Source organism: Taeniopygia guttata, chromosome 13 (assembly GCF_048771995.1).
Source record: "Taeniopygia guttata chromosome 13, bTaeGut7.mat, whole genome shotgun sequence".
Taxonomy (NCBI): domain Eukaryota; kingdom Metazoa; phylum Chordata; class Aves; order Passeriformes; family Estrildidae; genus Taeniopygia; species Taeniopygia guttata.
The window spans coordinates 14564903-14577292 of NC_133038.1; the positions used below are offsets into that span (position 1 = coordinate 14564903).

At 42.8% G+C, this 12390-nt stretch overlaps 1 protein-coding gene across 1 annotated transcript in view; it reads left to right on the plus strand.

Annotated features, from left to right (window-relative positions):
- Positions 1-3632, plus strand: part of DOCK2 (dedicator of cytokinesis 2) — a 154243-nt gene extending 150611 nt beyond the window's left edge. Inside the window, exons 51-52 of the mRNA XM_030283811.4 lie at positions 731-873; positions 2847-3632. Of these exons, the coding sequence (XP_030139671.4) occupies positions 731-873; positions 2847-2921 (218 nt within the window). The 3' untranslated portion in view covers positions 2922-3632. The remainder of the gene's footprint in view (positions 1-730; positions 874-2846) is intronic.
- Positions 3633-12390: the final 8758 nt, after the last annotated feature.

The window sequence follows — 12390 nt, forward strand, 5'->3', positions numbered from 1 at the left end:
TGCTGCCTAGAAAGAGGCAAGGTTTATTCAGCTTCCCTGCTCTGTAGGGTCTCAGGAGCACAAACAGGGGTCACAGCCACGGGCAGTGTGTGACACAGGGAGAAATGCTCTGTGCTGTGCTTTGGGGGATGAATATCCCCAGGGCTTGCGCCATAGCAGGATTTCAGCTTCTGGTTTTGAAGCAGAGAGGAATCCCATGGATTCCCTCACCATGGGAGGCAGGGGAGGCAAGATAACACAGCTGCCCCCAGAGAGATGGGTGGTTGTGTGAAAGAAAAGTGTGACTAAAGTGGGAGCTCATCTCTAGGCTGGGGCACACAGAGAAAACAGGCCCAGTTTCAGCCTCTTTTACCCCCTTGTTCCACAGGACACCCCCTTTCTTAGCCTGTATTTCATCTGTTCCTCTCACTGCCCCTCTATTTCCAGATGCCTGTAACAGATGTTTAGCACAACACAACAAACTGCCATGGCCCACTTATTTGTCATGTATTTATCTATTTTAATTCTTTGGCCAGACTGGTCCTTTTTTTTCACTGTTCAGTTTCAATGTAACAAAGTTTATTATTTCCCTATTATTTAATTTTTTATTCTAAGGTTATAGTTGGATTAAAAATGTCTAATTTTTTTCCAACCATTGCAGTAGTTCATAATTTTGAGTTGTGCTTTGTCTACAGTCTGACTCTCCTTTTTTGGTTTTGTTTTGTGTAACCAATATTGTTTCCATTCTAAGGAGTAACTCTGTCTGTCAGCACTGTGGCATCTGATGAAACAATTGCCTCACACAGGCTGAGCCAGCCAGTGTTCCCTTCCACCTCAGATGGCGACAAGAAAACCTTCAAAAGAAAGAAAGTGAACCAGTTATTTAAAACAATGGTAGGTCCTGTGCATTTGTGGGGGGAATAGGAAGGGTTACATGTTCAAGAGCTCTGTGCTATGAAAATTAAGTATTTTTGAGACTAACAGGCTCATAAGACAAACTCTGCTTTCTTTCCTTGATGCTTTTGTGAGAGAGAGGGATGGAAACTCAATGTGGAGGCAAAGCTGGCTGTGGCAGCACTTCCAGAGGGAAAGATGCTGGGATGGAGGACTGGAAGAACTGAGAGATGCAGGGATGGAAGGATGAAGGAATGCAGAGACGCAGGGGTGCAGGGATTCAGGGATGGAGGAGTGGAAGGATGCAGAGGTGGAGGGATGGAAGGAGGAAGGTACTCAGGGGTGGAAGGATGGAGGACTAAAAGAATGCAGGGGTGGAGGACTGGAAGGACACAGGGGTGGAAGGAAGGAGTACTGGAAGGATGCAGGACTAAAGGATGCAGGGGTGGAAGGATGGAAAGATGAAGGGATGCAGGGGTGGAGGGGTGGAGGGATGGAGGACTGGAAGGATGCAGGGGCGGAAGGAAGGAGGACTGGAAGGATGGAGGGGTGGAAGGATGCAGGACTGGAAGGATGGAGGGGTGGAAGGAAGGGGAGGACTGGAAGGATGCAGGGGTGGAAGGAAGGAGGACTGGAAGGATGCAGGGGTGGAAGGAAGGAGGACTGGAAGGATGCAGGACTAAAGGATACAGGGGTGGAAGGATGGAAGGATGAAGGGATGCAGGACTGGAAGGACGCCGGGGTGCAGCGGCGTGTGCAGCTCCGCTCCCGCACCGCGAGAGGGCGCGGGCGGCCCGCAGAGAGCCGGACCGCGGGGCGGGAGGGGAGCGGCGGGACCGGGATGGGATGGGAGCACCGGGATGGGATGGACCGGGATGGGATGGGAGCACCGGGATGGGATGGGATGGACCGGGATGGGATGGGAGCACCAGGATGGGATGTGATGGACCGGGATGGGGTGGGCCGGGATGGGATGGGCCGGGATGTGATGGACCGGGATGGGATGGGCCGGACCGGGCTCGGAGCAGGCTGGGCGCGGCACCACGCGGGGATGCTCAGGGGAGATGATGAGTGCAAAGAGGAAATCGGTTCCCATCACTCTGGTTTAAAGCTGGCTGCTTTCCTCTAAAGTGAGGAACGTTTCACTGCTGTCTGAAATTTTCACAAAATTAAAACTATTTTATTTAGCGTACTGTTTAACAGAGAAAAAAATATCCAGAACAGCTATTCAGACACAAAATGTGAAAGTTTTCCTACTTTGAAGGTAATGGGAGGGTGATATTTAATGCAGTTGTGGATAGCTACCAATATAAGTATTCTGGAATAGTTGGAATATTTCGCACGCCAACTTTTCTGATCTTTCAATGCAAAGGGTTTGTTGTTTTGGTTTCTTTTTTTCCTAGGTAATGGGTTTCATTTGTATTCATTACTTTCTGCAGTGGTTTGGGTTTTCTTAAAGAAAAAAAAAAGGATAATGCCTTGAGGGACCATATAGCAACATTTAGGAAAACCTTCAGTTAAAGGTGTTCATAATCACGTTTTTCTGGTAGGAATAAGAATAACCTATTAATGTGAAGTCTGTAGTATTTCACTTACATTCAATTTATCACACACTTGCTCATTTCAGACCCAGGAGCTGCAGTTTTCAGCACTACCTCATCCATTCATATTTAAACTTAAATATTGCATAAAAGACAGAGAATAGAATGTTCTTTCTTGACAGAAAAGGACTAACTACATCTAAAAAATCAGTTGTGAAGTACTTCATAACATGTTTTGAATCATGTGGACAGGTTTAAATACAGGTTTAAGGTTTTGCAGAGTAGAGAAATTAATTCAAAACATGCACTATTTGGTCAATGTATTTTTTTCTCTAGCTACAGCTTAAAGGCACAAGTAATTAATGCATTTACTACTGAATCCAGCATAGAATCAATTTTAACATATGAAAATCTGTTTTGGTGTTTTTTCAGCGCATTTCCAGAGTTCTGGAAGATGGAAAACAGTCTGTGGAGCAGCATTTCAAACCTTCATCAACAGATCTGTGATCAATTTTTACAAGACCACTTCTCAACTGAAAAAAAAAATCATATCTAAACAAAAATATTCTATTTTAGAGCAACATCTACTCTAAAGAAAGGCACTGATGGAGAATATGAACAACATCTCCCATGGGCTCTGCTGAGTTACTTGTGATACAGATACAGGAATAACATTTGAGGGAAACACTGCAGGATGTGTCCACTGGGATGTGGAACAGAAACCTCTGGCTGCAGAGGTGGAAGGGAGCGGGTGTTCCCTGGGGACACAGCTTGTTCCTGAGAAGTGGCATGTGTGTACAAGCCAGCAGCAACACTCACTGGGTGATGCAGCTCAGGGGCTGCTCTTCCAAACAGCAGAGTTTGGGATTTCTGGAGCTTGTACAGACATCCAGATATCCTTAAATCCTCGCTGGCAGTGTAGCCAAGGCAACAGATGGCTCAGCACAAAATAGCCACTGACCATTTCCTGCGTGGCTGGAGCTGGATTTACAGCCCTCAGATCCCTCTGCTGCTCCCAGCACGCTGCTCTGTACCCTCAGCCTTCCCCTGGTGGTTTCTGTGGCTGTCACACCACTGCCTGAGCTGTTTTCAGAGCAGCAGCTATTATGTGGAAAACATGCAGAGGTTTATTTACAAGTGTGCAAATTGACCTTACATCCAGCAACATGGTGAACAAAAGCTGCATTTCCTGCTGTTCAATAAAAAGTTACAAATCTGTTTTATTTGCTCTGACCCTTTCTCCCTGACATCTCCAGGTACCACTGTTTGAAAGGTAGCAGTTTTTTACTGACAGCAAACAGAATTCTAGAAGCCCAAGTTTTCCAGGTTTCAATTGATTTTCTGTGCCTTCCCTTCTCCTGAGGTGATGCTTCACTGGTGTGAGGTTCTACAGCACTGCAGGTCAGCACCTCGAGTTTTATAACCTGTCAGCTCTTTCTTTAAGTGTGTTTTCAGATAGAGGGGTCTAAAGGTGAAAAATGGATTTCTTTCACTCACCCCTTTACGTTTCAGACACTGACATAGGTTTATACTAAGTAAATAAAATATCTTCATGTACAGTGTTGTGGATGAGGGGACTGGCCTGGTTGCCATTTCTCCGGATTTGGGAAAGATAAAGAGGTTCAAGTTATTTCTTGCTGTGGAGTTCAATTTATGGAAAGACATCTGCAGTTTGTTTAAACCTAAGTTTTTCTATCAACACTTTAACATACAGTGTGGATAAATTAGTTTTATGAATTTAGGCTCTCTTTGCAAGTTGTCAGAGTGAAGCTGTTTTCTGCTGGAGTAGTTAGTGATTGTTTTCTGTGAGAGGTTTGGAATACTTGCCATTGGAATTACTGGTGCACCTTCACCAGAATAACCAGACAGCAAAACAAAACAGGCCCAGCTTTAACACTAACTGCATGTTGGCATGAATTCTGATAGAGTTTGGGTTTCATTTAGTTTCATTTGCTTTTCAAGCAACTTGACAATGTTTCTGAAAAGGCACAGAGGAAGAAAAAAGTTTTCCATGCAACAAGTCTTCTGTTTAATAGGGAAAGTTATCTGGGAGTGGGAGAAAGTGAAAGGTTGAAGGGTACACATTTGACATCTTGCTAACCTGGGGGAAGAGGAGGGAGGGTATCAAAGCTGTCCTTCAATATTATCTGCAGGTACCCTGAATATAGCACAAAATAAACAACTATTTTAAAATAAAAGATTTCGTTCTACTGGAAATTAGTAAGAAAATTATGATTTAGGAACTTTTTATTCTTTGTAAAAATACTTGTTAAAGGTTACCTTTTATTTATTGTATCTTGCAGAGATGTTTTCAGGTGAGTGGAATAAGTTTTACCTCTAGCTGTTATTATGAATTGTAATTGAAATACTGTGACTCAAAGTAGCAAGAATGGAAGTGAAGAAACAAATAGCAGGAAGGAGGGAGTACAACATTCAAAGGAAGTTTGGTGTTGGGTGTTAAGCCAGTGGTTCAAGATTTGTGCTTGTGTTTTGCTCAGGTGTTCGTACAGTTTTTGGGGAAGGGTTTAGATTCACATTTAGTTTACTAAATATCAGCAATAATTTTATTAGTTGTCCCACACCACAGATTGTCCTCCCCTTGCCAGCCCAAGTTCCAAGCCTGACATCATGTCAATCAACCCTGAGCAGAAAAGCAAAATTACTAAGAAAAAATAGCTGCCAAGAACAGGTCATTCACAGAACTGGAATTTTAAGGATGTTTGGACAACAAGCTCCAGCCTTTCACAAGTTTCCAGAAACTGTGGATACTGACATTTAGTCCAAACAAAAAACACAGCATGAAGGACAATTGATGCCCTGGAAAATGCCAGCATGGCAACATCTTCTTAAAAACCTGAATCAGCACTGATTGCTGCCACGTCTGTCATGAGCTCAACAGGCCTTTAGGTCATGTATGCAGAGGTGGGGGACAGAACCTGTATTTGACATTCTTTGAGATGAAGAACAGAGGGAAGAAATTTCCTCCAGGACAGGGTGAGGCTTTAGCTGCTGTGGAGAGAATTTGTGCAGCAGGGATGGCTTCAGCTCTGGAATGGCTTCAGGAACCCCAACAGGTTCTCACGAGCTTTTCTGTACCAGTTTTTCCCTTCTCTCTGACATTTCCAGTCATCTGGCTGGTGGCAGTCTGGTTTGCTATCACATGGCGCTGAGATAAGGATGGGGCTGTGTGAGCTGTAATGAATGAGCTGTTTGCAGGGGCAGGAAAGCTGCACATGCAGCTGAATTTCATGAGCTGACCCGCACTGGGTGGTACACTGCAATGGCCCAAGATGCTTTTAAGCTGCACATTGCAATTCAGTTAGGCAGAAATGTCATTTTTACCCAGTCTCTGTGGTCCCTAACACCATATTAGAGGTGCTGGTCCAGCGCCAGGAGCCTCTGTGTCAGTGCAGCACAAGGTCTGCACAGCAAATGTTGGCATTTACCCACACCAGGGTACTCAGGAGAATCCTCACCTGACTTCGGTATCCAGCGTACCCTTATTTGTGCCGTGAAATCATACCAAGTTCTTATTATGAAATTATGATTTAAATATTCATTCTGTGGAGAAATTAATGCCCTTAAAATCTCATTAAAAATTAGCTGGTGTGAGCTATAGGAAAATGGTCAGAGTCTAAGTCAATAAGGATCAAGTTTCTGAGGAGGAAGGAGAGTTTTATTAAAGATTTTACAGACCTCAGGAACACATTGTTCTGGAACTCGAATGTGTGATAGACCTGCTCGACATTGAACTTTTATCTCTATCACACACAACTTGTAACCTTCTTTATTAGATAGTAGAAATTGTGGGTGAGGAGAATCATGGAAAGGTTTGAGTTGGAAAATACCTTAAAGATTGACAATTCCCAGTCCCCAGTGGGGGTACTGGTGCCACACTGGTTATTCTGTGAGGACTCCATTGACATGTTACACATCATTGGATCTCTGCTTTCATTTGTTCCACCCTGACCATGGGGTGAGGGCACTTTTAGAAAGAAAAGGTGTTAAATAAAATTTTTAAATAGCATGATAGGGAAGAGAAAGTGGTTTTATTTTTTATTAAATGTGGTTTCTGTTTAAGTCAGCCAAGGTGCAGGAGTTGTGTTTAAAGGCACCCAACCACATAATGCTTGTGCTCACTTCTGCTATTTTCAAGGATTTTAGCTTAAGTATCATAAAAATACCAGAGGATAGAGGGTCCTTTTTCCTTTTTTCTTTTTTTTTTTTTTCCTAGCTTCAGAATGAAACTATTCAAATATTCAAATGGTGAAGAATTTATCCCAGAGACTGATTCCATATATGCCAATGTCAATCATCCAGAACTAGGGCATTCTGTTTAAAACAAAAGCACAGGTCAATTCTCCAGAGCAGAGGAAGATAAAAGGAATAACTTAACCAAACACAGCATTTTTCTCATTTAGAAATCAAGAGAAATCAGTGAATCTAAAGCCAACTTCTGTTTTGCAGCACCCATTTTTTAAACTGTTTCTGAGGAGGGAGGAAAACTAAACAGTTTAACGGTTCCTTCCCTTGATATTTTTTGGATGAAGAGATGTCCATCTTTTTAGATACATCTCTCTATTTTTTTTTTAGGAATATGGAATCCTCCATGAAAAAAGCTTGCAGCCATCTCCTGTTGTGGGTGCCTTGGAGAAATCACTGCATAGAACTTATATTTCCCTGCCAGAACTCAGTTCCTACTTGCTCTTAGGCATTCAAGGTCCTTCTGAGGGGGAACATTGAGCAACACTCCTGGGGCTGCCCTCAGCTGTAAGGACTTCAGCACTGGCAGCATTTACTGCTCTGGGGTGAGGAGAGGATTTGTTCTTTATTGACTCTGCGTAATTTTCTGTTCTGATTTGCTCTTATGATGCAGTGGGTGCTAAAGATTAACACTGTAAATGAAGAATTGCTCTGCAAACAAACCTCGGGTAGGCCACAGATTTCATAAACTTTTAAATGTTAGATAAATTTAATTAGAGCTTTAAAGTGAGGGCAGTTTGATCTGATTGGGTTTTGCACAGAATTCTCCTTTTTCCATGTAGTTTTTTGTATTCCAGGATAGCTGACAGCTTCTGTGTGCCATGAGGGATCTTTCCTATGGCTGAGCCAGTGATGAGACAGCCACTGTGAGTGTCTGAGCTGGAACAAATAGTGTCTGTGATAATGATTTTTCCATGTGTATTAATGCATCCTGCAGCTCCAGGTGCCCCATTCTGTGTGTGGGTATCCAACCTGCATTTAGTACCAGCTTCATGTGGCAGGCAGGACTGATCTCTCATTCTCAGTTAACCCTTGAGAGGCCTTGCCAGTGCTTGGATTAGTTCAGCTCATGGCAGGTGGCTGCTGATGGTGTCACCATGGGTTTAAATGGTGACTGATTCAAAAGGCACGGGACAGGTGATGGATCAGAAAACATTAATTTAAGGAATCTGTGTCCTGGCAGGCCAGCAGCCAAAAAAGGCTTATATAAGTGAGGTAGCAGAAATCTTGTACTACTACTTGTTGTAACTAGAAAAAGCCTAAACAACTCTCCATGTTTGACAGATATTTTGAGGGAAGGCTTCCTGTGGAATGTTTATTTATAGGTTTTTGGATATAAGAAAACAGCCCTGGATAGAGTAACTTTAGATGCAGACCTTTTAGCCTTGTATTTTGTACACTATTTTATTCTACACTAAAGGTAGTTATGATGGGATACCTGGATTCTAAAAATAATGAGGAATACAAAACTTTTCTTCAGTTGCTTTGACACACACGGTAGCTCTAGTGCACAGTCCCTGAATTCAAAGAGTCTTTCTTTTACAACTGCATTTGGTCTAATTTCACAAGACAGGAAAAGATGAATATTGGAAATCTGGATGGGGAAATAGAGGAGGGAAAAAAAAAAAAAAAGAAAAGCAAAAGGAACTAAACTAAAACTATGACATCTCTAATGAAGGATTCTAATAGGAAAAGGTTTAAGATGTTTCCATATAGAATGGGATATTTTTATAGATCCAGGTGACCCTGGTCAGCAGCAGCAGGACAGGAGGATCCAGGGCAGCTGTGCATCCCCAGCAGTGTCGCCGGGTGGCGATAGGATGTCGGGCTGCTGGAAGAGGCAGGATCCCTAAATCAGGATCGCTGCTCTCAGGTCGGGTTCTCGCAGCTCACAGCGCTCAAATCCCGGCTGCAATAAACAACCTGGAGTTTATCTGTGCCTGGCTGGGACTTGCACTGATTCGCGTTCCAGCTTTAGTTTCTAATTCATTTTCCCCAAGTCTTTGTGTCGTGCAAATATTAAAGGGCATAGAACACTGAAAAAAATATTTTTCCTTAAAAAAAAAAAAAAAAGGAAGATACGTTTTCTGAAAAATTCTGTGGTTCTAAAATGTCTTTTCAATGAAATCTCCATTTGAATATTGGAGAGGGGGGAGCTGATTTATCCTCACCAGCAAATACCCTGACGTTGAAATGTGACTGAAACAAAAGCAGTAGCATGTTGCTTTTCTTTCTTTTGCATGTTACTTTTTCTTTCTATAAATCATTAAAATGAATTAATTCATTTCATTGAAATGCACAAGAATTTAAATTTTGATGGGTTTTGGAAGTGTGTACAGATAAATTTCTTTCATCTTGTATGTTGATGTTCATACAAGACCTCATTAAATTTTAGCACCACTGATTTCTCATACAAACACGTGTTTAGTGGTGAGCAGAACAAGCAGATGGTCTGAAAGAGGGAGCCCCGCTGGCTGCTCGGGAGCTGCAGCAGCACTGAGGCTGCCAAGGACGATCGACTGAAGGGTCTGGAGCTGTACCAGTTCCTCTTACTGGGAGGGACACCTCGGATTCTGCCATGAGAAGGATTTGTCACAGAGAGGTTCTGCCCCTCTGGGGCAGATGTGACCACATCTGTGTCCCTCGGCACAGCAGATCCCGTGGCAGCCAAAGGGAAGCTGTGGGTTCCTTGCCTGCCTGTGGCTTGTCACAACTGATACACGAGTCAGGGACACCTAATCCCTTCCAGCATATTTATTTCATGTTAGATGGTAGAAGGCCTTTTTGGAGGTAGGAGCTATGACTGCTTTTAATATCATCATTCTCATGTCAGAGAGCATCTATGAGCCCTTAAAAGGTTTCGCAACATTCTAAAATCCCAGTTCTAAAGTTGGCTCAAAAATCCACTGTGATTTTGTTCTGGAAGGCTTGAAAAGTCTAAGGGCATTCTAGCATTGCAGCACTTATGGCACAGGTCCAAATGATATTGCCTTTTCCATTAATTTAATGTTCAAACAGCATTTCTAGAAATAAAGCTCAGTTCCCTTGTTTTGCAATGCTGTATTTTACATTTCTTATTCTTTTATAATGTCCTTGAGATGACACTGGTTTGCTGCTACAGCCTGTTCCTTCTCATGGGGTGGTTTATTTTGTGGATATGCTGGGCAGATGATTAGTGGAATAAGACATGAAGACTTCTAAAAGTAATCTACTGGACAACTGAGAACACAGAGAATTTTTCACTGTGTGAAAATGTCTTATTGATGGATATTGACCTGTTTCTGAATTGAGGATGTGAATTGCTTGAAACAAGGTGGGTTGCTTGGTGTATTGACTTACATATGGACTCTTTTCTTTTAAGAACAGTTTTTCCCTCTTCTTTGTGACCACAGGAATTGTTTGTATGAACCATGTGCTGGTGTATGCACACCTCTCCCCAGTCTGCATTTCAGAAACACTGCATTGTAGGTTACTGTGGAGTATAAGTGGAAATGCTGAGTTATCTGAGTTTAAATGAAATTAATCTGAACCTTTCTTAACCCAAGACTTCAGATATTTTTTCTTTTTTAGAAGGGTAGTCAGTGTGAAGAAATATTGCTGTTGGCTGGAGTAGAGGGGTACATGCAGCTGACCTAAAAAATCTATGGAAAACAATGGGCTCAGCCTCAGCCCTGCAGATTTTGGAGCTTCACTCAAGAAGATGAGAGGAGAAAATATTTGTATAACACAAGAGTTGTCAACAGTCTTTGGTTTGACAGCAATCTGTGGCTGACCAGGCTTCCAGCTGGTAGAGACATGCACTCAGGGTGTGCAGGACTGGACTGCAGTAAAAAGACATATTAAAATATGATGCATCTTGCCTAGTCATACCTTACTGACCCAATGCATTTGGAAACAATGATTATTAAGCTTTCTCCAGCAGCAGCCTCCAATTTATTTGCAGAATTTTTAATCCCTAAACAAGATCTGTTAGTGTAGCTTGGTCAGCATGCCACCTTTTTCCAGCCTCTTTATATGGAAGCCTCACTGGTTTTCCTCCTCTTTTCTCCACTTCTGGAATGCCAAAGGAAGACTCTCAGTGGTGAAGACCCCAGGACAATATTCCTGGTTAGATTCAGTTTCCTTCAGCTCTGACTCAGCCACCAGAGCTTGAACAGAGCTGATTCTCTCCTTGCTGCCTCCTTGCCTGCAAAGGAGCATCTGCAGCAGCAGAGCTGCCCGGGAGCGTGTGCTGCAGTGACCCTGCAGCAGCAAGGTGTGCCCAGAGTACTGGCACAGTGCCTTTTTCCTGGCACTGTTTATAGTCTGGCCTGAGTAAATCAGGCCCAGCCAGCTGAAGGGAAGTGCTGCTGATGGGATCGTGTCCCTGCTGGAAGCTGTGCCAGCTCAGCCATGCCAGGGAGGGATCAGACTTTGCTCCCCTTTCACAGCTCCGTGGGCAGCAGCCCAGAGGTGTCTCTGCACCTCCCTGCTGTAAAAGCAGCACTTGGATCCTCAACCCAGTCCTGCTTTTGTGTGGGACACTGCTCAGGAGGGAGGGCTGGCAGGGCTGGGCATCCCCTGGCACAGCACAGCTCAGGCTCACCCTGCTCCATGCCCTGCACTGGAGTCCTTGGCAGAGGAAATTTCACACAGCAGTCTCGGGCTGCAGCAGTAATGGTTTTGCCCTTTGTAAAGCCTGGGCTTTTTTCAAAGCCTCTATTCACTCAGCACCCACTTGAGTGTATTTTTATTGTAACTATGCATGCAGCGCACCTCAGGGAATAAGTATTAAATGTCACTCATCAAAGTCCATGATGCAGTTAGTTGAATTTTTACTTCTTGGAATAAATTTACCAGTTTTTCTTGTTTTCAAGGGGGTTTTTTTGGCAAAAATCTAATTTGTTGAGCAGGTCAAAATGTATTATGTTTACTTTTCTCACTATATTCTGGGTCTTTGTTAATTGTAAATGTGGTTTTACTCGTGTTTCTTAAATGTTTTATTCTGTTGACTCTTCTGTAAATGAAGGGTTTATCAACAATATTTGTACCAATATTTGCAGGAATACAGATATAATTTTAAAATACATCTGTATGTTAGAAAGTTTACTAGGAAGCTGTAGGGGATGTTGCTGAAACAGCATTTTGCATGTTTGTAACTCAGATCCTTATGGTGAAAAAGATTATTGCAGATCAATTGCTTGAGGAGGGAGGAACTCACATTATGAACTCCTGAAAAATAATTATTTTTCTTTCTTTTATTTTTTCCAAGTCACCCTTTGCACAGCAGTTGTCACTTAGAAAATAAGCCAGTCCCACCACGTTCCACTTAACTGTTGACTGCTTTATATGTGTCTCTCAACAGGTTATTTAGCATTTACATATTCTGAGCTCTCAGCCATTCAAATTAAAGTAACAGCTTGTTTGTTGTGGTACAAATGATTTTATGTGCAGTGAAAGCATGGATGCTTAAAATAACAGCTGTAGAGCTGCACTTCTGAGCTGGCAAATTGGCTTGCTTTGTCATTCTGTACTCAATATTTCAGCAATATTCCCAGTGGATTTTTTTTCATACCTTTCAAAGCACCAGTATGGACATGACATTAGTGAATCATTAGTTCTCAGGGAGTGGGGATTCAGGGTGGTTGTGCTACAGCACAAAAGATTAAGGCGAACCTGTGACTAAGCAAAAGGCCTTTGGTACAACCAGGAATTCAAATCCATGGGTCAAAAC